This window comes from Pelophylax lessonae, assembly GCF_965119305.1.
Source record: "Pelophylax lessonae genome assembly, chromosome: 11".
Lineage (NCBI taxonomy): Eukaryota > Metazoa > Chordata > Amphibia > Anura > Ranidae > Pelophylax > Pelophylax lessonae.
The window spans coordinates 67,616,432-67,643,292 of NC_138778.1; the positions used below are offsets into that span (position 1 = coordinate 67,616,432).

General features: G+C 45.9%; 1 protein-coding gene across 1 annotated transcript in view; it reads right to left on the reverse strand.

Annotated features, from left to right (window-relative positions):
- Positions 1-2,761: 2,761 nt before the first annotated feature.
- The window catches only part of SPHK1 (sphingosine kinase 1), a 91,930-nt gene continuing 67,830 nt past the window's right edge, over positions 2,762-26,861 (reverse strand). Inside the window, exon 5 of the mRNA XM_082271697.1 lies at positions 2,762-3,848. Within this exon, the coding sequence (XP_082127823.1) occupies positions 3,098-3,848 (751 nt within the window). The 3' untranslated portion in view covers positions 2,762-3,097. The remainder of the gene's footprint in view (positions 3,849-26,861) is intronic.

Genomic DNA, 26,861 nt, shown 5'->3' on the forward strand with positions numbered 1-26,861 from the left:
TCCACACCCATGGGCCATCCAAAATAAGAGGTGATTTATTCTTCGAAAGAAATTACACCTTTGCACACTGGTACTGACTAGTATTCCAATGTTTCTCTCCTCCCTCAGTTTCGCTCCCTCGCATAGCTAATGTGACTCCAGTGCTGAAGAAGAGGGACAGGGAAGGGGAAAACAAGGAGAATGTCGGGGGCATGCACAGCATCCTTATCAACTGATTATGTCATTGGTCATTAGGATGCCAGCAGCAGGAAGGTTGTAATGGTGCACAATGAAAACCTGTGACTTTGTGTAACTAAAAAGGTAGGCTTGATCCATCTGCTGGCTTGTATAACAATTTTGGGCAATTTATAGACATTTTGCCATGGCACCCCTAATGAAACCTAAAGGCACCCTTGGTTAAAAAATGCTGCTCTATAGTATTCCACTTCATTCCTTTCCTGGTCGCTATTTTAATAGTTATGCATGGAGGTGAAGGGAGGGGTAGAGGAGCTGGGTCAGCACAGAGAGTAAGTAGACACAGAAACATGTAGGCTGCCATTGCTGACCACTTTCTGAAAATGCTAGTTACCTGGTTTTCACATTGACCCTCTGGCTTCAATTCTTTGAGTCACTAACCCAGTAAGCAGGGGGGAAGAGTATCATGAAAGCCTCTGTATTACTTTTAAGAGGGGTTTACTGCAATCCAGAGCTAAATTAGAGAGATTTACCCTCACTTCCTATCCAGCTGACAACAGTTTAACCACAAAGGAAATAAGTGAAAATGTGATGACTGCATCAGATTTTTTTTTTTTTTTTTTAGGTTTTTTTCCTTTATTTTAACTTGGTGGTCTGGTCAGTAAGTCTATTTATTTTCAAATTTCTTTAACAGACCAAGCTGTCTAGCAAAAATGGCAGTTAAAGGGTAAATATTTATTGGGGTGCCCCTTTATCCTGATTCGGGTGCAAGTCCCTTTAACTCAACTCCCCACAATCATCTGGGCTCCCAGCACCCCCTGAGCTCCTGGACAAGCCCAGGGGGGTATAAATACCAGCTCCTCCCAGCTTCCGGTGCTCAGGGAGATTCTGTCTGATGGGACAGCAATGACCACAAAAGCACGCAGCATCCGTCTAAGCCCCGGTTACTGGAGAGGACTCTGTTACAGTCCATTCAGAGAAGATGTCCATGCAGTGGGTCCTATCTACAGCCCCGCAGAGCCTCCTGACCGAAGTCAGCATCAGCAGTGCCAGTGTGAAGTCTGTGCCAGCATGAAATTCCCTTAGCTTACAGTCTGTTGAGTGAACGATTACTATCTTAGACACGTGAGATTCTTTAGCTCTCTATTCTATCATTAAACTGAACTCAGAACACTCTGCTGCCATCCAGCGGCCATTAGTAGAACTGTAGTAGAATTGTTTTCATATGTTCTAACCCTGTTTTCCTTACTGTTCATATTACCGTTTTGTATTGGAAACCCCTATTCACATGATCTCCTGTGTAATCGAAGTTGATTTTCATTGTTGAGTAAAGTAGAAAGTGCCCATCATCACTGGTCTGATCATTTGGCTGATACTGTTACAAACTATTTAACACTGACAGGGGTGCTTAAAATTATTAACTTTTATTTGTTTATATAAAAGCTTTAAACCAAAAAGGAAAAAAAACTGCTGCTACACTGAATCTAAACCAACACTACCCTCTCTGCAGACTGGCAATGCTGCTGTCCAAGAGTGTCTCTGCTGCTTCTCCATTCAGAGTGGAAGTCACTCTAAGACAGTAAGTCTGTTGCTGGCTGTATTACCAGGTAAAATAAAGGGGAAAAAGCCACCAAAAAGAAAACTAATGCAGTCACTGCATTTAAGAATTGATAGATTACTATATATTACATTTTTGGAGGGTTTAATATTGCTTTAGGCCTGGCTTAGCACATACAGTAAGTTCTCACGCAGAATGTGAATCATGCACACATGGTAGACCATTTGGGAAATGGTTATGGTCTGTTCACACTTGTTCATTTTGATGCCAAAAAAACTCTTGCTTTTTGCTCCGAACTGAATTGGATAAAAGTCCCATTATTTTCTATGTGGCTGGTTTACATCTATGTGGCGGAGTTTAGAACAGCCCAAGGTTATTAGCCGCAGTATTGATTTTTGAGCATGTGTACAGGCATTTTGTTAAAGACTTCTCCTATCTGTATTTCATATTTCTCATGCATGTCAGCTATTTTAAAGTATTTCTAATGCCAAAACGTAGTTATTTATTTTATTTTTTTTAAAGAGTTTCAAAGTGAAAGAACATATGTCATCTTATTTTTTGTCGTCTGTGTTCTCACTGGGTTTGTTCAACCATTCTTGTGGCTCCTGGTCATCACTGTTATTGAAAATAGAAATTGATAGAATATCTGGACACCAGAATAGGAGATGTGGGGAATTGGGGAAACCTTCCAGCGAGGACACTCTTACGTAAAAAAATAAATTAAAAAAAAAAAAATATATATATATATATATAAATAAAGAATTCCTTGAGCATACTGGTTTATCTTAAGAGGCAGCACAGCAGTCTACCTTGAGGCAGGATTTCTCTGAATAAAATTATGAAATGAGCCATCTGATGAGACACGAGTTATCACTCAGACTTAAGCTACTGAGTTCTTTAAAATTTTTAAAAATTATTAGGCTAGAGCTCCTCCTCCTTTATCAAAAAAGGGGCACTTTAAATATTTTATTGTATTCATGTGCAATATTTTGTATGTGACTTAAAAATATTAAATTATTAAAATGTTTTAGTCCTCACTATGATAAATAAAGAATATATTTATAAAAGTACAATGTATTCCCTTTAAAATGGGTAGAACTTTTTACTAGGCTGATACTTTAGACAGTGTGCTTGGGGCGTCTTCTCAAAGTATAAATTAACACCTACTCACACAGCTATTTTAACTGATGCAGTCTTACTATACTTACCATGGCCTTGGCAGTATATCTGAAATAAATACATGTGCGATTTATGTTTTAAATTACATAGCTGCAAAAGTGATGCAAGCTTCATTGTAAAATAGACTCTAATGAATACAATAGTATTTCTATTTCAGCGCATTTAGGTTCTAAAACTCAAGCAGGATTACTGTTTGCATTGGTACTTTGGAGCAATTGATATCACGCGTCCCAAGCCCCTGTGAATCTGTCCCTGGATTGGACTGCATTGAATGACCTCTCCATCCACAGTCATGATACCAGTGTTCTCATATGGTTCTATTCTAAATGCCATAACAGGAAGGTGAGTGAAATGCGGAATATCCTGGTCCAAATGTGTTCCCTTTTCCATAGCCATAAACAGTTTAAGAAGACTTGTCCTTGAGATTCTGGAGGTGGCATAGTACAGGTGGATACGCCCTTCACCCAGACCTTTGACCATAGGGGCAGCAAAGTGTTCAGCCCCCAGGTGAGACTGGTAGAGTGCCAGAACAAGGACAAACTGGTCTTTGATAGTATGCCAGTGACTTGGAATTGGCTGATCCAGCGGTACCAGCAGATCATCTTCCAGCACTGTGCTGCCTGCTGGAGGACTACCTCCACTGTCCATTTCTGCTGCTGAGGATCTGGCTGGCAGGAATGAGAGACATCCTGAGTAAGTACGCAATGCAGTCAGCCGCACAAAAGTTCCTACGGAGAAACGGGCATAGCCCATAAACCTGTATTTTTCACTTTCTATGTCAATGTCTGAAATTAGGCCCCAGGCTACGCTTAGGAAGGAGAAGATCCTCTTTTCAGGCAAGGTGGTCAGGGAGACAATGTCCAGAGGTAGAGGCTGACCCTTACACAGGATAAAGGCACAGTTTGTGAGGAGTTTTTTACCTGTGACTTGTTCATGTCTGTAAAACAAAAACAAAAAAACTATTTAATTAATTATAATATATATATATATATATATATATATATATATATTTATATATATACACACACACACACACACACACAGCTTTTTTTTCTCAGAAAATAGGTGAAGGAGCTAGGGCTGCGCATCTTCACTTACCTGACGATTCAATTCGCAATTCGATTACGATTATTAGGGCAGTGATTCGATACGATTCGATTCCGCGATGCATCACGATTACTGCCCAATGCCCATGCCCAGCCAATAGTGCACTGCAAACATATAGGAGGTCTCCTCAGGGATGTGAAAAATACATGGCGGTGTATGGAGGTCTTCTCAGGGATATCCAGGATGTGATATATACATGGCGGTGTATGGGGGTCTCCTCAGGGATGTGATATGTACATGGCGGTGTATGGGGTCTCCTCAGGGATGTGATACATGGTGGTGTAACACCATGTATATATCACATCCTGGATATCCCTGAGGAGACCCCTATACACCGCCATGTATATATCACATCCTGGATATCCCTGAGGAGACCTCCATACACCACCATGTATATATCACATCCTGGATATCCCTGAGGAGACCCCCATACACCGCCATGTATATATCACATCCCTGAGGAGACTCCCATACACCGCCATGTATATATCACATCCCTGAGGAGACCCCCATAAACCGCCATGTATATATCACATCCCTGAGGAGACCCCCATACACCGCCATGTATGTATCCCATCCCTGATATCCCTGAGGAGACCCCCATACACTGGTGTATGGAAGCCTCCTCAGGGATATCAGGGATGTGATATATATTATATACATGGCATTGGATGGGGGTCTCCTCAGGGATATCCGGGTTGGAGAATCTCCGGTGCTGTGAACATAACGGATAGTCCGGCTCCCCCTCTCCCTCAGTGTGCTCCCCCTGTCCGCCCCCTCACCTGGCTCTGCCGCTCCCCCTGGCAGTGTCATGTCAACAACATTTGTAATAGTATTTGAAGACTTCGATTAGTACCTGATCAGTGATGAGTGATGATGACAGTCACTGCAGATTGCAGACGCCTGAGCCAAGGAGGACTGGGAGTTGGGGTCCGGGACGCTCACTCGGGGGTCTCCCTCTGCCCACAGAGGCCTGTGTGAGGAGGATGGACATGGACACTTGCTGGAGGATGGTCAGGAGGACAGACACTCGCTGGAGGAGGAGGACCAGCGCGCATGTGGGAGCGGGGGATGTTCGCTCCGACACTCAAGTCTCCCGCAGCAGACTGAGTGTCCGAGAGTAGAGATGACAGTCCTCACATGCCCAATCCCGCCAGGAAGCCAAAACTGCACTCCGGTAATCACAGACAGTGAGACATTTCCCAATCTGTGCAGCTGCTGATCGGGAAGTGTCTCACTGCATGTGATTAGCGGAGTGCAGTGTCGGCTTACTGGAGGGATAAGGCATGTGTAAACATGAACATTGCACACCGTAGTCCATCTCATTCTCTCCAACAGTCAGGGACACTCGCTCCTCGTGTCTCCTCTTGCAGCGACGCCGGGCGGCTGGGATGACGTCAGCGGGAGGCGGGAAAAGAGGGCTACGAATTTTAAAGAGCCAGCCATCGCTGTGCGGAGAGGGAGGGGCGGCGCTTCATGACGTCATTGGGACACTGATTAAAGTCGGTCGCAGCATTGATGCAGAATTGCGGGTGGCCGAATCGTGATGCATCGATGCTACGATTAAATACAACACCCCTAGAAGGAACTCAGAAACTCAATCATGACCCCAAAACCAACCTCCCCCCAGACACACACCCTCCAAACCTCATCAATTGTGGATGTGGTCAAATTTAATTAACTGTGCAAGGGTCTTGAAGGGACAATAAATACCAGGAGTGCATTATGTACAGAGTGCAGGGTTCAGGGGTGCGCTGCATACAGAGTGCAGAAATTAGGGATGTACTACACAGAGTTCAGCCTTCTTCCGCAGCTGCTTACCTCTGTATCCCCCATCCACATCTCACTTTCACCCCTCTTCAGCTCTGACCTCTGCATGCAACCCCCCTTCCACTGCCCCCATCTTCTCACTCCCTCCTTAAAAGCTCCACCATCTTCCACATATCTTACTTGTGTTGCTTTATTAAACTGAAGCATCCAGCCAGTTCTAGTACCTCCCTGCACACTGTAGGTGGCTCTGCCTCTCTTAATTGCAGAGGGGGAGTCACAATCTGCTCTGCACCCGCATCTCTCTTGTCTGCTCAGGAGATCAGGTCTGTGAGAGCCATTGGGAGACAAGCTATCACTTGTAAACACAGATGCCAGACTTCTGTGTTTACCATTATAATGGTGAGCAAGGAGCAGAGGGCCTGAGCCAGAGGTGGTGGAACTGAGTTCCACTAAGTTCCAGTTGAAAAAAAGCTCTGTATATATAAAAGCAAATATGCCTACATATCTACAAGCTATGTATATTTGCTTAGTCTTTTGAGCCAGGTACCAATGACAGATCTTTATGTCTCCACTACAGCTGCTGCACAGCTTGATCAAGAACACACGCCAGCCTGCTGATTGGACAAGGCAGAATCAGCAGCACAGTAATGGGATCACCCTTCTACTCGCTATGCTTTCTCCTCCTGTCAGTATTTTCAGAGCATATCTGGAGCCTGTTTGAGTCTTTGGGCCACTTGGGACTGCAAAGTCACATAACAAGTCGTACCCCATAGTTACATAGTTAGTGAGGTTGAAAAAAGACATCAGTCCATCCAGTTCAACCTATGATAGGTGTGTGTGTGTGTTTGCTTTTAACCGTACATTGTATACCCCTGTATGTTGTGGTCTCTAAGGTGCCCATCTAATAGTTTTTTGAAACTATCAATGCTCCCTGCTGATACGACTGCTTGTGGAAGAGAATTCCACATCCTTACCGCTCTTACAGTGAAGAACCCCTTACGCACTTTAAGGTTAAACCGCCTTTCCTCTAGTTTTAGTGAGTGGCCACGTGTCTTATTGTATTCCCTTTCTCTGAATAGTTTGTTCCTTATGCTAGGGTCGCCAGTACAGTATTTGTACATTGATATCATATCCCCCCTCAATCGTCTCTTCTCCAGAGAGATAAGTTCAGTGCTTGTAGCCTTTCCTCATAGCTGATGTCCTCCATTCCCCTAATCATTTTTGTTGCCCTTCTCTGGACTGATTTCCAATGAGTACTGTTCATATCTGTGCGACTATCTGCACTACTTTGGTCTGACTTTGATGCATTTTGAGGTCTATAGACCTCAAGATTTCACAGGCAAAAAAAAATAAAAATCGCACGACTTTTAGGTTGCACAAGTGTGAAAGGGGCCTTATATAGATTGTAATACTACATGTAGCCCCCTCCCAGAGTCTGTCTGACCAAAGGCCTGTACCAATGGGCTTTGTTCATTTCAAGCAAGTTTTGCACTCCTTTCCAAGTCTGATGAAATGTATTTCTTGCTTGAGAAAATGCATCTGTCAATATTCTGAGAAACATCACAAACTGATGTCAAACTAATAACTTGACACAACCTAAAGCCTGTTGACACCGGCCCTTAAAATAATAGTTTCTCTGACATCCCTACTGATGTAAAATACCCACAATGATGGTGGTAACCAGACAATGTGTGATCTAATCTGCCTTGGGATTAAAGCAGAAATCCAGACAAAAATAACATTCATCTTCAGGGTCCATTCACACCAGGCTTGTGTGCAGTGCAATCTCGCTAGAAAACTGCAGTGCCGACACGTCAGTCTCAACACATTAAAGCGGAAATTTACCCATAACAACTGATAAAAGATAATGTTCTTTAGCAACGAACATATATTCCACATTATTAACTATGCCACCAAAATTAGTGTGTGCTGTAAATTGCCTCCAGCATTGCTCCTGTTTCTTCCTGCTGGAGGCTGCCATTTTGCTGAAGCCCAGAGCCCCTGAGCAGAAGTAAATCATAAAACAGGACTAAACCTATCGATTTAACAGTATCAAAAAAGTACAATTCCTGGAACGCCGGGATTCCTAACTGTCACATTTGCTTGTTTTCTCAACTAAACTGTCAAACCATCAAATGGCTGGTGTCATAACTGATCAAATGTGCAGCACCATGGCAACATGTAGATCAAACAGGAGCAGCTTCCTTGGCTATAAAGGATAAGAGGGTTTAATTGCACTTTAAGGCTGTCAGCAGATCGGCCTCTACAAATTCATTAGTGCCTAAAAATGGAGAGCAACTGAGCACGTGCAGAACAGTGTATTACTGGATTTAAAACAATATAGGCACTTATTTTTTTAATCGCTATACTTCCTCTGGATTAACTGTGGGTATTACTTTGTGTAAATGGGATTGTATGATTTTTTTTTTTGTTGGTTGAACTAGATGGACTTTTTTTTAACCAAACTAACTATGTAACTATAACTGCGAAAGGGGCCAGCCTGAAGTCATCTAGCAGGACTTTTTCTTACTGAAGTTCCACTTTAGGTTCTTTTGGCTGCTGCGCAGGGCGAGGCACAGGATTGCCTCACACTGCACTGTACACACACCTCCCAACAATACCTCAACACAGTGATGTGAGCTGGGCACATAGGAGACAAGGCATTTTGCCTTGTCTTGCAGTGAGACTGCTCTAGAAAAATTACAAAATAGACAAATTAGGAGCTATGTAATGATACTCAGTTCATAAAATGGTGGAACAAAAGTAAAATCCCTCACAGCTCGGAGGTAAAACCGTGAGCACCAATTATGATGCCCAAGCATAACAATTTAACCACAAAGATCCTCAATGAAAGCGCTGGAGGATTCTATGAGTCAGAGAGACCCGGAGTTAAAAAAGAAGAGCATGGCAAGGGTTAAAGGGTCTGGGGAACTGTAGGTTTTTGGTCTATCTTAAAAAATAAATATACAGTGGGTACGGAAAGTATTCAGACCCCCTAAAATTTTTCACTCTTTTTTATATTGCAGCCATTTGCTAAAATCATTTAAGTTCATTCTTCTTCCTCATGAATGTACACATAGCACCCCATACTGACAGAAAAACACAGAATTGTTGACATTGTTGCAGATTTATTAAAAAAGAAAAACTGAAATATCACATGGTCCTAAGTATTCAGACCCTTTGCTCAGTATTTAGTAGAAGCCCCCTTTTGATCAAATACAGCCAGGAGTCTTTTTGGGAAAGATGCAACAAGTCTTTCACACCTGGATTTGGGGATCCTCTGCCATTCCTCCTTGCAGATCCTCTCCAGTTCTGTCTGGTTGGATGGTAAACGTTGGTGGACAGCCATTTTTAGGTCTCTCCAGAGATGCTCAATTGGGTTTAAGTCAGGGCTCTGGCTGGGCCATTCAAGAACAGTCACGGAGTTGTTGTGAAGCCACTCCTTCGTTATTTTAGCTGTGTGCTTAGGGTCATTGTCTTGTTGGAAGGTAAACCTTCGGCCCAGTCTGAGGTCCAGAGCACTCTGGAGAAGGTTTTTGTCCAGGATATCCCTGTACTTGGCCGCATTCATCTTTCCCTCGATTGCAACCGTCGTCCTGTGCCTGCAGCTGAAAAACACCCCCACAGCATGATGCTGCCACCACCATGCTTCACTGTTGGGACTGCACTGGACAGGTGATGAGCAGTGCCTGGTTTTCTCCACACATAACGCTTAGAATTAAGGCCAAAAAGTTCTATTTTGGTCTCATCAGACCAGAGAATCTTATTTCTCACCATCTTGGAGTCCTTCAGGTGTTTTTTAGCAAACTCCATGCAGGCTTTCATGTGTCTTACACTGAGGAGAGGCTTCCGTCGGGCCACTCTGCCATAAAGCCCCGACTGGTGGAGGGCTGCAGTGATGGTTGACTTTCTACAACTTTCTCCCATCTCCTGACTGCATCTCTGGAGCTCAGCCACAGTGATCTTTGGGTTCTTCTTTACCTCTCTCACCAAGGCTCTTCTCCCCTGATAGCTCAGTTTGGCCGGACGGCCAGCTCTAGGAAGGGTTCTGGTCGTCCCAAACGTCTTCCATTTGAGGATTATGGAGGCCACTGAGCTCTTAGAAACCTTAAGTGCAGCAGAAATCTTTTTGTAACCTTGGCCAGATCTGTGCCTTGCCACAATTCTGTCTCTGAGCTCTTCAGGCAGTTCCTTTGACCTCATGATTCTCATTTGCTCTGACATGCATTGTGATCTGGAAGGTCTTATGTAGACAGCTGTGTGGCTTTCCTAATCAAGTCCAATCAGTATAATCAAACACAGCTGGAATCAAATGAAGGTGTAGAACCATCTCAAGGATGATCAGAAGAAATGGAAAGCACCTGAGTTAAATATATGAGTGTCACAGCAAAGGGTCTGAATACTTAGGACCATGTGATATTTCAGTTTTTCTTTTTTAATAAATCTGCAACAATGTCAACAATTCTGTGTTTTTCTGTCAGTATGGGGTGCTATGTGTACATTCATGAGGAAGAAGAATGAACTTAAATGATTTTAGCAAATGGCTGCAATATAACAAAGAGTGAAAAATTTAAGGGGGTCTGAATACTTTCCGTACCCACTGTATATATATAATAACAATGAGACTCAAGCTACAAAAAAGTTTATTGGGTACAAGTTTGGGAAGGGGTGGAGTTGCAGCGGGTGGTGAGACTGAGTGGTGGGTAGGGTCTCCAGTCGGAAGAAGGACCAGCAAGATACAACTTCCCTCCCGTCCGCCCTGGTATTTTTACTTTTCTGCTAAGCAACTTATTGTTGGCTTGGGGGTTCTTGGGGATGATTGTTGTCAAGCAGCTGGCGGGGTGCAAGGTCCTTGTAGGTTACTGCGGGCACTAAAAAGGTACTTGGTGGGGACCCGTCTGAGGTACGGCTCCTAGTTGTTCTAATGGAGGTATCTGCGGCTGGTTGTCTCTGAGTCAGAGGTGTTGTGGCTGGAGGCCTGTTTTAAATAGGTCACAGGTATTTTTTTCTTGTGAGTGATGCCCACTAGGACCTTGAGGTTCCAGTTACGTACACTGTATTTACCTAGTATTTAAGCTATGTTCTTGTTTATGTGTTATTTATTACTTTGATTAATAAAAGGCTGCTTTGGCCATTAACTCCAGCTTGTTGTCTGTGTGATTATTAAAGGGGTTTGAAAGTATGGTACAGGTCAAAGCGGTAGGTAGTCTTTAGTACCCTAGTCATCTACAGCCACAAACCAGAAGGAAAAACTGAGTTAAAAAGCCTGATTTAAACCCAACCACCAAAGGATTACATAGTATATATATATATATATATATATATATATATATATATATATAACATTACTCACTGGACTGTAATGAATATTCACTTTACAAAAAAAATGTATAACAAAAAAGTGGATATGTGCAAACTGTGTAATGCAATAAAAATGGTACCAAGTCTCACATCATACACACCTAAAAGCATACATCCACCTCTCTCACTGAATATACATGTTTAAGTTAGCCCCTGTAAACACCAATATAAGTAATAAGTCAAAAAATCAAACAATAAAAACAATCAAAGATGATGATGGTAATGGTGATCCCATGCATGGTGGATAGATGGAACTATGGGAAGGAGTTCAGTGTTTGGTGAAACAAAAAAGAGGGAAGACAAGCTGATACCCATTCAATGATGATGTCCTTATAAAAGATGATGGTAAGACTCATAAATGCCAGTACTCCAAATTGCCAAGAGAAGGGACAAAGAAGAAGCATAGATCTCAAGGTTGACTCATATGAAATCTCCCACAGTGATTTCAGTGAATAAACTTGTGTTGTCCACAAGAGGATAAGTGTTCACCAAAACAAAGTCAATGGCTGTCTAGAGCATTTGGTATATAATCTCAGGATAGATTCCTTGAAAATAACCCCCCTCGCACATCCAAGTAAAAAATTCCATTCACTGTTTTGGAAAAGTGTCCTCCAAGTAATCAAACAGGACCCACAGGTCTTAAAGTCAATGTCTGTGCTTGTAAAGCAATGCAAGTAAATGTATACCCATCCATTCAGTAGCTTCATAGAAAAATAGGACCATAGTTCTCATGCAGAGGAATGCACTTTCCAAATGCACATAATGCTGCACCAACAGATACACCAATGGGGCTGGGAGAGGAGGTGCACGATCGATACGCCTGACCAGTTTCGCCAAGCACAGGCCGGCTGCTTCAAAGGCAAAATAGTGAGTGTCCCCATGTGCTATAAACAGGGCTGGTGCAAGGATTTTTGACACCCTAGGCGAAACCTCGTTTTGCTGCCCCACTAACTCCGCCCCAGACTCCACCCCCTTTGCCCTGCCGATGTATACAGCAAAAAATGTAGACATAAGGCCCCACTCACGTCCATCAGCTTAAGGTGACCACGTTTCTAAACTGCCATTTAGGAACCCACCCCTGCCCCCCCACCTTCCCAAAAAAAGATGATTTCAAAACCCTCGCTGACCATGGCATCTGTCACTCTTTTCTCTCCTGCGTGGCTATTTATAGCATAGAGCACTAGTAGGGAGTGATGTCACCTTAGGGCAGCGGTCCCCAACCCCTTCTTTGACATAGAGGACTGGCTTCATGGAGGAAACATTTGCCAAGGACTGGGGGGGGGTGTAGTCTTGGGGTTGACAGGGATTTTGGAGGTGATTGATTTTTCAGGTGAATGGCTGGTATTAGCACTTAAACCATCCCGATACCATGCTTGATATGGTGTCAGGATGATTGAAACACATTACTTATATTATTACATTGTAATATATATTAAAATGGTTAAACTTACCATAATGCACAATCAGTGGGAGCCCTGAGCTTGTCACTTGCCACCAGATGCAGTGTGCCACCACGGCCTGCAAGCAGATACAGCATGCCACCGTTGCCTGCCTGCAGATGCATCATGCCACCGTTGCCTGCCAGCGGATGCAGCTTGTTACTTGCCACCGTCGCCTGCCAACAGATGCAGCGTGTCACTTGCCACCAGTGCTGGGACAAGGGGTGGGCAAGAGGAGCGGTTGCTCTGGGCGCAACGGTTTATTGCAGGGATTGGGGGGCGCCTTAACCCTAACCCTAAGGGAAAGGGGGCGCAGTTTGGCATCCTTGCCCTGGGCACTGGATGACCTTGTCCTGCTTGCCATCGTCGCCTGCCACCAGATACAGCTTGTCACTTGCCACCGTTGCCTGCCACCAGATGCAGCTCGTCACTTGCCACAGTCACCTGCCACCAGATGCAACGTGCCACTTTCGCCTGCGACGAGATGCAGCTTGCCAGTTGCTCCTATCGTCTGCTACCAGATGCAGCGTGTGACCATTGCCTGCCAACAGATGCAGTTTGTCACCATTACCTGTCACCAGATGCAGCCTGTCACCATTGCCTGTCACCAGATACAGCGTGTCACCATTGCCTGTCACCAGATACAGCGTGTCACCATTACCTGTCACCAGATGCCACATGTCACCATTGCTTGTCACCAGATGCAACATGTCACCATTGCCTGTTACCAGATGCATCGTGTCACCATTGCCTGTCACCAGATGCAATGTGTCACCATTGCCTGTCACCAGATGTATCGTTTCACCATTGCCTGTCACCAGATGCAATGTGTCCCCATTGCCTGTCCCCAGATGCAATGTGTCCCCATTGCCTGTCCCCAGATGCATCGTGTCACCATTACCTGTCACCAGAAGCAGCGTGTCACCATTACCTGTCACCAGAAGCATCGTGTCACCATTACCTGTCACCAGATGCAGCGTGTCACCATTGCCTGTCCCCAGATGCAGTTTGTCACCATTACCTGTCCCCAGATGCAGCGTGTCACCATTGCCTGTCCCCAGATGCAGTTTGTCACCATCCTGTCCCCAGATGCAGTTTGTCACCATTGCCTGTCCCCAGATGCAGTTTGTCACCATTGCCTGTCACCAGATGCAGTTTGTCACCATTACCTGTCACCATTGCCTGTCACCAGATGCAGTTTGTCACTTGCCACCCGCAGCCTGCAGTGTTCCACTTCACCTATAGCCTGGCTCTCTCTCTCTCTCCCCTTCAGCTTGGCTTGCTGGGGGCTGCAGACAGTTTTCCCAGTCTTAGGCACTACATTTCCCATGGTCCTCTCTGCTCCTTTTCCATTTTTCTTTCCTGGCCAATAGGTAGGAGAGGGGAGAAACATCAGCAGCTGTTGGCCTCGCCCTAGTATAGAAGCAGGAAGAGGAGAAGGAGGGGGAAAGTGGAGTTCACAGCTGCTCTTTCTCCACACAGCGCGCTGATCTCCTGCTGTTCTACTCCCCACTGCTGACCAAAGGAGGGAGGGAGAGCAGGCAGGAAGACAGCGGCGGCTCGAGCGGGGGCGGGGCAGCACAGTTTCTCCTTCCCGTGCCAGTGTAGGGGGATCCGCAGGGCCGCTGAGCAAATTAGGGAGCCACCTGTGCCCATGGCGACATCACTAAGCGCCGCCCCTGGCTGATGTGCGCTCTAGGTCGGCGCCTACCCTGCCTATAGGTAGCGTCGGCCCTGGCTATAAATAATGTTTGAAAAGCTGCCATGCAGTGCTGTATTTTGGCCTAGGCCGACAAGGCCCAGGCCTAGGGCGGCACTTTGCAGGGGGGCAGCAAAAAAGACACCCCCCTCCACCTGAGACTCCATTTGCCACTGGTTGCTATAGCCACCTCTCTCATCCCCCTCTCTCTCTCCCTCACTGACCCCCTCTCTCTCTCTCTCACCCCCCTCCTCTCTCTCTCCCCCCCCCCCCCTGTGAAATCTCAGGGGTTCATGCTGGGACTTGGCTTGCATTTTGGAGGGAGTCACATCTGGTAAAAAGGAAGGAGTGGGGCAAATTTACTTTGGAGGGGGGGGGGGGGCACCCAATTTTTGTCTTGCCTAGGGCAGCACAAAACCAAAATACACCACTGCTGCCATGCCATATTGCATTGGCGCATAAACAACATTGTGCGAACAAACCAGTGTTGTGAAAGCTGATGGCTGGTAATTGTAGTTCCACACAGTGGCGTAGCGTGGGTTGTCAGCCCCCTGGGGCAAGGCTAGTAATTTGCGCCCTCTAACCTGCGGGATTTTAGCACTCGAGTCTCTTCCACTAGATTAGTTAAAGAAACCCTTACCCTCTAAGCACTTTAGAGCAGGCCAGTGTCCCCACAGATCACCTTTTAGAGCAGGGTCCCCATAGATCCCCCTTTAGAGAATGGTCCCCATATAATCAATGGGGACATTTCTCTAAAGTGGGGAATCTATGGGGACCCTGCTCTAAAAAGGGATCTATAGGGACCCTGGCCTGCTCTAAAGGGGATCTATGGGGACCCTGGCCTGCTCTAAAGGAGATCTATGGGGATCCTGCTCTAAAGGGGGGATCTATGACATAGATCCCCTTTAGAGCAGGGTCCCTATAGATCCCCCTTTAGAGCAGGCCTGGGCAGGTCCCCCATAGATCCTCCTTTACAGCAGGCCAGGGTGAGGTGAGGTCCCCCATATAGATCCCCCCTTACAGCAGGCCAGGGTGAGGTCCCCCATATATATCCCCCCTTACAGCAGGCCAGGGTGAGGTGAGGTCCCCCATATAGATCCCCCTTTACAGCAGGCCAGGGTGAGGTCCCCCATATATATCCCCCCTTACAGCAGGCCAGGGTGAGGTCCCCCATATAGATCTCCCCTTACAGCACTCCAGGGTGAGGTCCCCCATATAGATCCCCCCTTACAGCAGGCCAGGGTGAGGTGAGGTGAGGTCCTGTCCCCCCATATAGATCACCCCCTTTACAGTAGGCCAGGGTGAGGGGGATCTATATGGGGGACCCCGGACCTCACCTCACCCTGGCCTGCTGTAAGGGGGAGATCTATATGGGGGACGGGACCTCTCCTCACCCTGGCCTGCTGTAAGGGGGGATCTATATGGGGGACCTCACCTCACCCTGGCCTGCTGTAAGGGGGAGATCTATATGGGGGACGGGACCTCTCCTCACCCTGGCCTGCTGTAAGGGGGGATCTATATGGGGGACCTCACCTCACCCTGGCCTGCTGTAAGGGGGGATCTACATGGGGGACCTGGTCCCCCATATAGATCCCCCCTTACAGCAGGCCAAGGTGAGGTCCCCCATATAGATCCCAGGTCCCCCATATAGATCCTCCTTTACAGCAGGCCAGGGTGAGGTGAGGTCCCCCATATAGATCCCCCCTTACAGCAGGCCAGGGTGAGGTCCCCCATATAGATCCCCCCTTACAGCAGGCCAGGGTGAGGTCCCCCATATAGATCTCCCCTTACAGCAGGCCAGGGTGAGGTGAGGTGAGGTGAGGTGAGGTCCCGTCCCCCATATAGATATAGATGGCCTGCTGTAAGGGGGAGATCTATATGGGGGACGGGACCTCTCCTCACCCTGGCCTGCTGTAAGGGGGGATCTATATGGGGGACCTCACCTCACCCTGGCCTGCTGTAAGGGGGGATCTATATGGGGGACCTCACCTCACCCTGGCCTGCTGTAAGGGGGGATCTACATGGGGGACCTGGTCCCCCATATAGATCCCCCCTTACAGCAGGCCAGGGTGAGGTCCCCCATATAGATCCCAGGTCCCCTATATAGATCCCCCCTTACAGCAGGCCAGGGTGAGGTGAGGTCCGGACCCTGGCCTACTGTAAGGGGGGACTCTATATGGGGGACCCCAGACCTAACCTCACCCTGGCCTGCTGTAAGGGGGGGTCTATACTCAGTCCTGACTCCTGTCCTGTGTCACTCGTGACTCCTACCTTTTTTTTGCAGGTGCACCCGATCACAGCAGGCTATGTCTTCTCTTCTCCTCCAGGTCCTCCGGCTCCTAGGTTTTCCTCCTGCGTCTGTCGCCACTGGCTCTCTCCTCTCTGGCCTGTGTCACCTGCCGCTGCTGCCAGCTTCTTCTTGCTGCTGCCTGGGCTGGTCTGGTGTGGCTCCCGCGCTCAGCGCTGCGCTGGGCGGCCGCTGCAGTGCACTGTCCCTCCCCCAGATTGTCCCTCGCTCTCCGCACGCCTGGCACAACCCCCCTCCCCTCCCTCCACAGTGGGCGGCGACCCGGCGGCTCGGATCGGATTCGCACAGCGCCGCCGCCACAGCCAGCACTGCAGTGTGAGAGAATAAGTGAGCCAGGCAGGGCAGAGCTGCGGGTGCGAGCGCGCCCGCCCCAGATGTTGCTGGGTCGTCTTCCCAGGTAAAACCACTCGTTCTCCCAGATGGAAAAAAGCAGATGCTGCGTAAAGGATATGGTGAAGAATGTGTACCGCTGTGATGGACTGCTGGCACAATGTGGGAAAGCCAGACATGTGTTTTGCAGGTAAGGATGCAAAAAAGCACAAAAATCAGGGGATGTATATGGCAGCCAAAGATGGCATGAGTCACGTCCATGTGGGATTATAGCGACATGTGATTGACACTGTGGTTTTGGTCTTTCACCTATGTGGAACTACAATTACCATCCACCAGCTTTCACAACACTGGTTTGTGGCTGCACAGACTTATGGAATCCCTCAGTGCTTTCATTGAGGATCTTTGTGGTTAAACTGCGCTGGAAAAGCCACCCAATGCAGCTCCACAACAACTGTGTGAATAGACCCTGAATCTAGAGATCTCAACCTGCAGGACTTTTTTCTGCCATGAGATGTCCTCAGTTTGGTATTTTCATGGCAAGCAAGAGGTCTTTATGTATATTGGTAGCTGCGAGGGAAACAGTCTATATTTTCTGTCCCTTCGCCCATCTCTGATCAAATAGAAACATTTGCCTAAGCTGAACATTCTGGTTTATGGATCTGGTAGAGGACGGAAAAAACGAATGGTGCTTTAATATTGCCTGCTCCTCCGCCTCCTCTCTTCCTCTCTGCTATCTACAGTATCTCACAAAAGTGAGAACACCCCTCACATTTTTGTAAATATTTTATATCTTTTCATATGACAACACTGAAGAAATGACACTTTGCTACAATGAAAAGTAGTTAGTGTACAGCTTAAATAATTGTAAATTTGCTGTCCCCTCAAAATAACTCAACACACAGCCATTAATGTCTATACCACTGGCAACAAAAGTAAGTACACTCCTAAGTGACAGTGTCCGATTTGTGCCCAAAGTGTCAATATTTTGTGTGGCCACCATTATTTTCCAGCACTGCCTTAACTCTCCTGGGCATGGAGTTCACCAGAGCTTCACAGGTTGCCACTGGAGTCCTCTTCCACTCCTCCATAATGACATCACGGAGCTGGTGGATGTTAGAGACCTTGCGCTCCTCCACCTTCCATTTGAGAATGCCCCACAGATGCACAGAGGCCCAATTAGCCATTTTCCCTTCCTGAAGTCATGTGACTCAGTGTTACAAGGTCTCAGGTGTGAATGGGAAGCAGGTGTGTTAAATTGAGTGTTATTGCTCTCACTCTCTCATGCTGGTCACTGGAAGTTCAACATGGCATCTTATGGCAAAGAACTCTCTGAGGATCTGAAAAAAGAACTGTCGCTCTACATAAAGATGGCCTAGGCTATAAGAAGGTTGCCAAGACCCTGAAATTGAGCTGCAGCACGGTGGCCAAGACCATACAGCGGTTTAACGAGACAGGTTCCACTCAGAACAGGCCTCTCCATGGTTGACCAAACAAGTTGAGTGCACGTGCTCAGCGCCATATCCAGAGGTGGTCTTTGGGAAATAGACATATGAGTGCTGCCTGCATTGCTGCAAAGGTTGAAGGGGTGGGGCGTCAGCCTATCAGTGCTCAGACCATACGCCGCACACTGCATCAAATTGGTCTGCATGGCTGTCATCCCAGAAGGAAGCCTCTTCTAAAGATGCACAAGAAAGCCCGCAAAAAGTTTTCTGAAGACAAGCAGACTAATGCCCCATACACACGTGCAGATTATCTGAAGACTTTTGTCTTCAGATTTACCTTTTCTATGTAGTGCAAGGGCCTGCCGGATTGCATACAAATTGAAAGTGTTTAGGTTTGACCTCATATTATATGGTTTTGGTAAGTCTGCAGACAAAAGTCTTCAGATAATCTGCACGTGTGTATGGGGCATTAGGACATGGATTACTGGAACCATGTCTTGTGGTCTGATGAGACCAAGATAAACTTATTTGGTTCAGATGGTGTCAAGCATGTGTGGTGGCAACCAGGTGAGGAGTACAAAGACAAGTGTGTCTTTCCCAGGGGCAGACTGGCAACTTTTGGCCCAGGGGGCAAGTACAAACCAGAGGCTCATGGTGCAGCGACTCGGCTCCCCTCCCACTCTCCATCTTCCCGTTCTATTCCCGATCGCCATTCCAAGCTACAGCCCTGTTCCTGATACTCTCTTCTTACCGGCTGAATCCGGGTTCCCGACCTAGCCAGCAGGGGACAGCTTGGTTGGGGCTGGCCTTTTTACGTGGCATCAGAGTGGCCCAGGGGGCAATTGCACCCTGGCCCAGTCCTCCCCTGGTCTTTCCTACAGTCAAGCATGGTGGTGGGAGTGTCATGGTCTCGGACTGCATGAATACTGCCAGTTTTGGGGAGCTACAGTTCATTAAGGGAACCATGAATGTCAACATGTACTGTGACATCCAGAAGCAGAGCATGATCCCTTCCCTTTGGAGACTGGGCCACAGGGCAGTATTCCAACATGATAACGACCCCAAACACACCTCCAAGATGACCACTGCCTTGCTAAAGAAGCTGAGGGTAAAGGCGATGGACCGGCCAAGCATGTCTCCAGACCTAAACCCTATTGAGCATCTGTGGGGCATCCTCAAACAGAAGGTGGAGGAGTGCAAGGTCTCTAACATCCACCAGCTCTGTGATGTCATCATGGAGGAGTGGAAGAGGACTCCAGTGGCAACCTGTGAAGCTCCGGTGAACTTCATGCCCAGGAGAGTTAAGGCAGTGCTGGAAAATAATGGTGGCCACACAAAATATTGACACTTTGGGCCAAATTTGAAGTACTCACTTTTGTTGCCAGCGGTTTAGACATTATTGGGTGTGTTGAGTTATTTTGAGGGGACAGCAAATTTACACTGTTATACAAGCTGTACACTCACTACTTTACATTGTAGCAAAGTGTCATTTCTTCAGTGTTGTCTCATGAAAAGATATAATAAAATATTTACAAAAATGTGAGGGGTGTACTCACTTTTGTGGGATTCTGTATGGACACCATGATACATGAAGACCGAAGTACAAACTCCATTTTAAAAACTCTTCCTAACATAGGCTTCTCAGTAGCCCAGCATGTTATAAGCAGAGAGGTCTTTAACCACTTGCCGACTGCCTAACGCCGATCTACGTCGGCAGTCAGCCCCTCACAGGCAAAGTGACGTAGGGCTACGTCACTAGCTTGTGAGGGTCTAGGGAGCGAGCGCGCGCCCCCGGAGGCGCGCTCCCGCTCCCGCGTGGTCACGGACCCCCCCGCGCGTGTGACCGGCGGACCCGATGTCCGCCGGTCACTCGGCGATCGGCGGGGGAGAGGGAGAATGTCAGGCAGCCTGTGTAAACAAGCTGCCTGTCATTCTCCTTGCTGTTAGGATACTGATCACTCGGATCTAGTATGTAGATCCGTTGATCAGTGTCCATACAGCTCAAGCCCCAGCCAATCACAGTAGAAAGCACGCCCCTAGGGATACACACAGCCCCTCCCTCCCAAATAAAGTTAACCCCTTCACTACCAGTGTATTTTTACAGTAACAGTGCATATATATAGCACTGATTACTGTAGAAATGTCACTGGTAACCCCAAAAGTGTCAAAAATGTCAGTCAAGGGTCCGATCTGTCCGCCCCAATGTCGCAGTACCGCAAAAAAAAAATCGCAGATCGCCGCCATTACACGTTAAAAAAAAAAAACAACAAAAATGACAGAAATCTTTCCCTTTGTTAGTAAACGCGATAACTTTTGCGCAAACCAATCAAAATACGCTTTTTGCGATTTTTTTTACCAAACATAGGTAGCATAAAACAAATTGGCCGAAAAAGTAAAAAAATTTTGATTTTTAAATTTTTTTTTTGGGGAATTTCATATAAAAAAATGTGAAAAATATTGCTATTTTTGCAAAATTGACGCTCTTTTTTTGTTTATAGCGCGTGATCAAAAAATCGCACAGGTGATCAAATACCACCAAAAGAAAGCTCTGTTTGTGGGAAAAAAAGGACGCCAAATTCGTTTAGGTACAGCGTCGCACGACCGCGCAATTGTCCGTTAAAGTCACGCAGTGCCGAATCGCAAAATACCCCCTGGTCGGAATGGGGGTAAAATCTTCCGGGGCTTAAGTGGTTAAACAAAGGCAGTTTTTTCTGTGTTTCCAGAGGGTGCTTTAATTTCCAAACCATGCATGCGTATTTTCAGCACAATACCCAAATAGGAGGTAAGGTCAGAAGTTCACCAACTGCCTTACTCCACAAAACATAGGTACCCATCTGCTGTCACTGATTATCATGTCCCTGGAGGAAGGAGCATGGGCTCTGCATCAATACAGACAAGAGGGAGGTGATGCTTTATATATCATCCCATGAATCATGTGCTGATAAGATGGCTCTAGGTGACTGACAGAGCTCTACAGAACCTTCTAGGAAGTGATAAAACCAATAACAATTGGAAACATGCTTGTATGCATCCCATTGTTAAAGATTCCCAATATAAAAAAACTAAGAATTTACAAAAAAAGGAGATTCTAAAATGTATGTATTTGGCACACTCTATGCTCTAGATGCTTTTTTCTCTTACAGTTTAGCAGCAGTAAAACGTGGTAAAAAGCCGTGCTTTGCATGGGCACTAATGCGCGTTCATGTGTCTGGCATTAATACATTCTATTGGCCAGAGTTCTGCCCATTAGAATGGATTAATGCAGGAACGTGACTAGCGTTATTGTGCGTTAACATGTGCGTTGAATGCACAAGTTTACAGGAAGAGATAAAAAAAATAAAAGCTTAACCACTTTACCACCGGAGGATTTTGCTGTCTTACGTCCAGGCACTTTTTGCGATTCGGCACTGTGCGACTTTAACTGACAATTGCGCGGTCGTGCGACGCTGTACCCAAACAAAATTTACGTCCTTTTTTTCCCACAAACAGAGCTTTCTTTTAGTGGTATTTGATCACCTGTGCGATTTTTACTTTTTGCGCTATACACAAGAAAAGAGCGTAAATTTTGAAAAAATAACAATATTTTTCACATTTTTTTATAGGAAATTCCCCCCCAAAAAAATGTAAAAATCATTTTTTTTTTTAAATTTTGGCCAATTTGTTTTCTGCTACCTATGTTTGGTAAAAAAAAAAAATCACAATAAGCGTATTTTGATTTGGTTTGGTTTGCGCAAAAGTTATTGCGTTTACTAACTATGGGAAAGATTTCTGTCATTTTTGGTGTTTTTTTTTTAACAAGTAATGGCGGCGATCTGCGATTTTTTTTGCGGGACTGCGACATTGCGGCAGACAGATCGGACCCTTGACTGACATTTTTGACACTTTTGGGGGTACCAGTGACATTTCTATAGTAATCAGTGCTATAAATATGCACTGTTACTGTAAAAATGACACTGGCAGGGAAGGGGTTCATTTTATTGGAGAGGGAGGGGTTAATGTATGCCTGGTGCTTACTAACGTGTGTGGGGGGGGAGGTGACTGAGTGACACAGGGACAGATCGCATGTTCAGCTATGCTGAACCCTGCAATCTGTCACTGTTTGTCACTTAGGAGATCCGCCCGCTCTGTTTACACAAGCGGGCGGATCTCCAGACTCGATTCCCCGACGATCGGGGAAGAGCGGCGGCGATCGCTGTGACTGAACACAGCAGGAGCGAGCCTCCGGCGGCGTGCGAGCGCCGCCAAGAAGGGGAGGAGTCCAGCGACGTAGGTCTACGTCGCTGGACGGAATCGAGCCACTTTGCCGCGGTACAGTCAACGTGACTGGTCGGCAAGTGGTTAAACGCTGCAGCGTGCATGAGGCCTTACAATTTAACCCCTTTATGACAGCAATTTGCCAATATACTGCTGCAGGGCAGATGGGCCTTGACCAGCATTCATAAAGTATTCAGATTAGGGTAACCTCATTTCCAAACTGCCATTCAGGGACACCAGCCCCCCAACCCCAGCATGCGCCGGTCAATGATGTCAAAGGTGGGTGGTGCCACCATGTGAGGTCACCGGGTGCCCCCACCCCTTACCTATTTAAGAATTGTCACTTGGCTTACAATGCAGTCGGTGGGTGGCCGTGCTCGAGAGCGGAGCCAGGTTTATATGTAACTTTAGTGCCTTAGATAGAGAAAGCATTTGTTTAATATATGTTAACCTAACATTGCAATTGCAGGCAGCCACATAGATTCAAAGAATGTAATTGTTCTTTAATGTTAGACTAACATACATTAAACAAATGTACTTCATATCCAAGCCACTAAAGTTGCATTAAAAAAAAACAAAAAAACAAGCATACTTTAGACTACAAAAGGAATACAAATGGCTTGAGGGATCTGGAGTAAAAATTGGGAAAAAATAATCCTCAAGACTAATCTAAAATAAGCTTCCCCTAATTGATATGTACAAATCCATGCACAATGCAGTGAATGCACAAAACTAAATGCAGTCATAGGGAACTACTAGTACGTAATGTACCTGATGTCTGTAATACACTGAGGACGATGACTGCAGTGACCAGTATTCCGTCCGGGAGACGGGACACTTGGGGCTCCCACGGCTGTAAGACACGCCGAATACCAGCGGCTGGGGGTGACGTCAGCGCTGAGAGGCGGGAAAACATGGCTGGCTAATGCCCTCGGCTTCTCCTTTGTGAAAACGCCCAACTAGGAAGGGGGCTTTATCCACCCCTTGCTGTGTTTCTCCAGGAGAGGCAGGGCGCCATGGGGCACGCCGGGATGACGTTACCTGCAATCAATGCAGCTGATCTCTGCATCAGTTTCCTACTGGGACACTCTATTGTCCCGGAATGAAGGTGCCTGGGGCAAACTTGCAAACTACGGGACCGTCCCCGGCAATCCGGGACACGTGGTCACCTAATTCAGACCCCTTTCTCTTTTCCCAATTTTGTTATGTTGCAGCCTGATGCTACAGTTGTGTTTAAATTCATTTTTTTTCTCATAAATCTAAACTCATTACCCCAATTGCTTGAACATCACATTATTCTGGAATGGATGCACCAATAAAAAGATTCTGTGTGTAAATATGGGACAGATACCAGTCACACAGGGGGATGATTGACACGATAGGCATGTGTATGTAAGATATGTGCCATAGGAAGCAGTGTAAATAGAAGGGCCTGGGGTACTAAGTAACAAAATATAGTTGTCTCAAAATGGAGAGTGTGATTCCCCACCTCTGTATAGTAAGTGACCGGAGACATTTTAAAAGAACTGAGATTAAGAGTACTGGAAGGCTCCATTCAAACCTAAACGTATCTTTTTCCGGCATTTCTTTGGGCATTTTCCAGGCGTTTTTTGCAGGTGTTTGGAGGCAGGCATTGACATCTGACCAAAAATGCTGCAGAAAAAATAAGCAGCTCATGTACTTTCAAGCGACAGGCATTTTGCTTCAGGCGACAAAACAGTAAAATGTGACCAGGGGCCATTGAAATGAATGGGATTTTGCTTGTTGGGCGTTTTGAGACTTCAGAGATGAGCGTTTTACGAGCTGAAAAATGCTCAGGTGTGAACAGGGCCTTAATGAAGCCTGACTCTGGAGGAATAGAAGATATATGTGACAGCAGTGTGCTGTTCAGGTAAAAGTTTCAGGGCTGTCATCTGATGAATTGAGGATGCATAGCTAGAGAGGTACTAGTAGCTAAGCAGATTTGAACCTCCCAACTAGGAATAGTACTGTCTATGAAAAAGGAATACCCTGCAGTAAGTGACCCTAGCAGTATAAGCAAAGGAAGCGGAGCGGAGTTCCTGATGTAAAGCAAGTGTCATTCATTAGTAATTGGGAGAGGTTATTGCCCTGACTGGTGTGCCCAATCAGGATCTACCACCCTGTAATATATGTAGCACCCTCCTAGATAGGTGCTAGAATGTGTAAGTTTCCATGTACTCACCAGTTCCCTTTGCAGGCTTGCAAGGAACTTCCGAGTCTTAAAGAAACCCTCCATTTTCCTCAGTGTATATATGTAAAGTTGGTATTTGTGTTTAGCTAGCAGACTTGTATAAAGTACTCAAAATTTCTACTTGAGTAAAAGTACAAGTGCTAGATCAAAAAATTACTTGAGTAGAAGTGGAAGTGCTCGCAGAAAAAGTTACTTAAGTAGAAGTACTAAAGTATTCAACATTTTTTTTACTTAAGTATTGCAAGTAGTTTTTTCAAAAAATTTGCTACTTAAGTACTAAAAGTAAAAAGTACCAGTAGTTTTGAAAAAAAATTTCTACTCAAGTACTGAAAGTAGAAGTACAAGTACTGTGTTATGTAGTTATTAAAGAAAGAAGTCAAAAGTATGAACATCATATTGTTTTTATTATTTCAAATGATTTATTCAAATGATTAACCTGTGTTTGTTAAGAGTTTCTTGATGCACTTTAAGCGCTGTAGCACCATTTATTTGTTTGTTTCATATTTTCTTTTTATTGGAAAGATTTGGTATAGCAGCTTTTATTATACACAGCCTTTATTTTCGTATGCGCTGATTTACAAATGACATTATACACATTTTTTTGAGCTTTATGCAACCTGCCATCTACTGTTCTGGCAGTGGTAATTTTTTTTAAAGTAACGAGTAACTATGCAGCACAAAAAAAAAATACTTGAGTAGAAGTATCGAAATCATCGAAAAAATGTAGTGAAGTAAAAGTAGAAGTAGGAGAAAAAAATTCTACTCTAGGAAAGTACAGATACCGCATTTCGGTATTTAAGTACAGTACTTAAGTAGTTCTACTTCGTTACTATACATCTCTGTTAGCTAGTTAGTCAGAATGCTGCCTTTACCTGTCGAGCAGATTTTTGTTTGGCTGGGGGGGGGGGGGGTACATTGGTCTAAATAATGCACTTGGCATATTCCTATGTGTATATATTTGTAAATATTTGTACAGCAGAGATATATATTTTTCCACATAACTTATTGTATTCACTGGCCACATATGGGGTATGCCTGTACATATGTTATTTCCCTTTTCCCCCTTTTCACAGTTTGTGGGATACTCTGTGTAAATATTTGTACAGGTATTTTTGTAGGGGCTGCTGCCCAGAGCCAGTGAGGACATGGCTCAGTTTGGCGGGGGGTGAGTGTAGTATCCTCCTAGGTAGGTGCTAGTGAGAAAGTATAGTTTTTAGCTCTGCCTGCTTACCAGAAGGGCTGCAGGTAAATCTATACTGTTCTCTGCCTACCAAAGAGTAGGATCTGTTAATGAGGTCTGCTCATTGTGCTCAGGATGCAACTCGTTCTGTCTGGAGAGTTTACACTGGTCCAATAGGGAGGCCTATTGGACAGTGGAAGGAAACCTGACAAATGGGTGCACAGACTTTTGATACAGCCCTGGTGATTTGGCAGAGGAAAAGTGCCTCGGGTCATGCTGGGATACTGTATAAAAGCCAGGAGCACATGTGCTCGAGGTCTTTTGCCTGGATAGTGGAGTCCCGTAGGGAGGGGGGCGGCTGCATCCTTCTCTGTAGAGGTGCCACGAGGCCTCAGGAGGGTCGGCTTGAGGGTCTGGAGAGTAGGAGTGAGGAACTGAACCCGGAGGTTCAGAGGAGCTGACTAAGAGGGGAGACAATGGAGGATCTGGCTCTGCAGAACAGTGAGTACAGAATCTTGTGTCAAGGGGCCTGACCTGAGGGGAGAAACCCCTGCTCCTAGGATAGTCAGTGGATGGGTGTCGGTTGAAAGGGGATGCTAGTGTGAGGGTCTTGAAAATAAGTTGTCATCTATTAAGTCGTTTGCTAGGAAGTGAAGAGCAAGAGACTTAACCCTTTCACATTTGTGGCGGTGTGGATCAAGCAGCCTAGCTGTTTCCAATAAGCCTATGGGGTCTAGAGATAGATGTCCTCAGCTGATGTAAATAGTTCAAATTGGAGTATCCCACAAGGAGGGAGCAAGGAGGGATCAATGAACTATATCTCAATATTACTGTGTGCTGGTAAC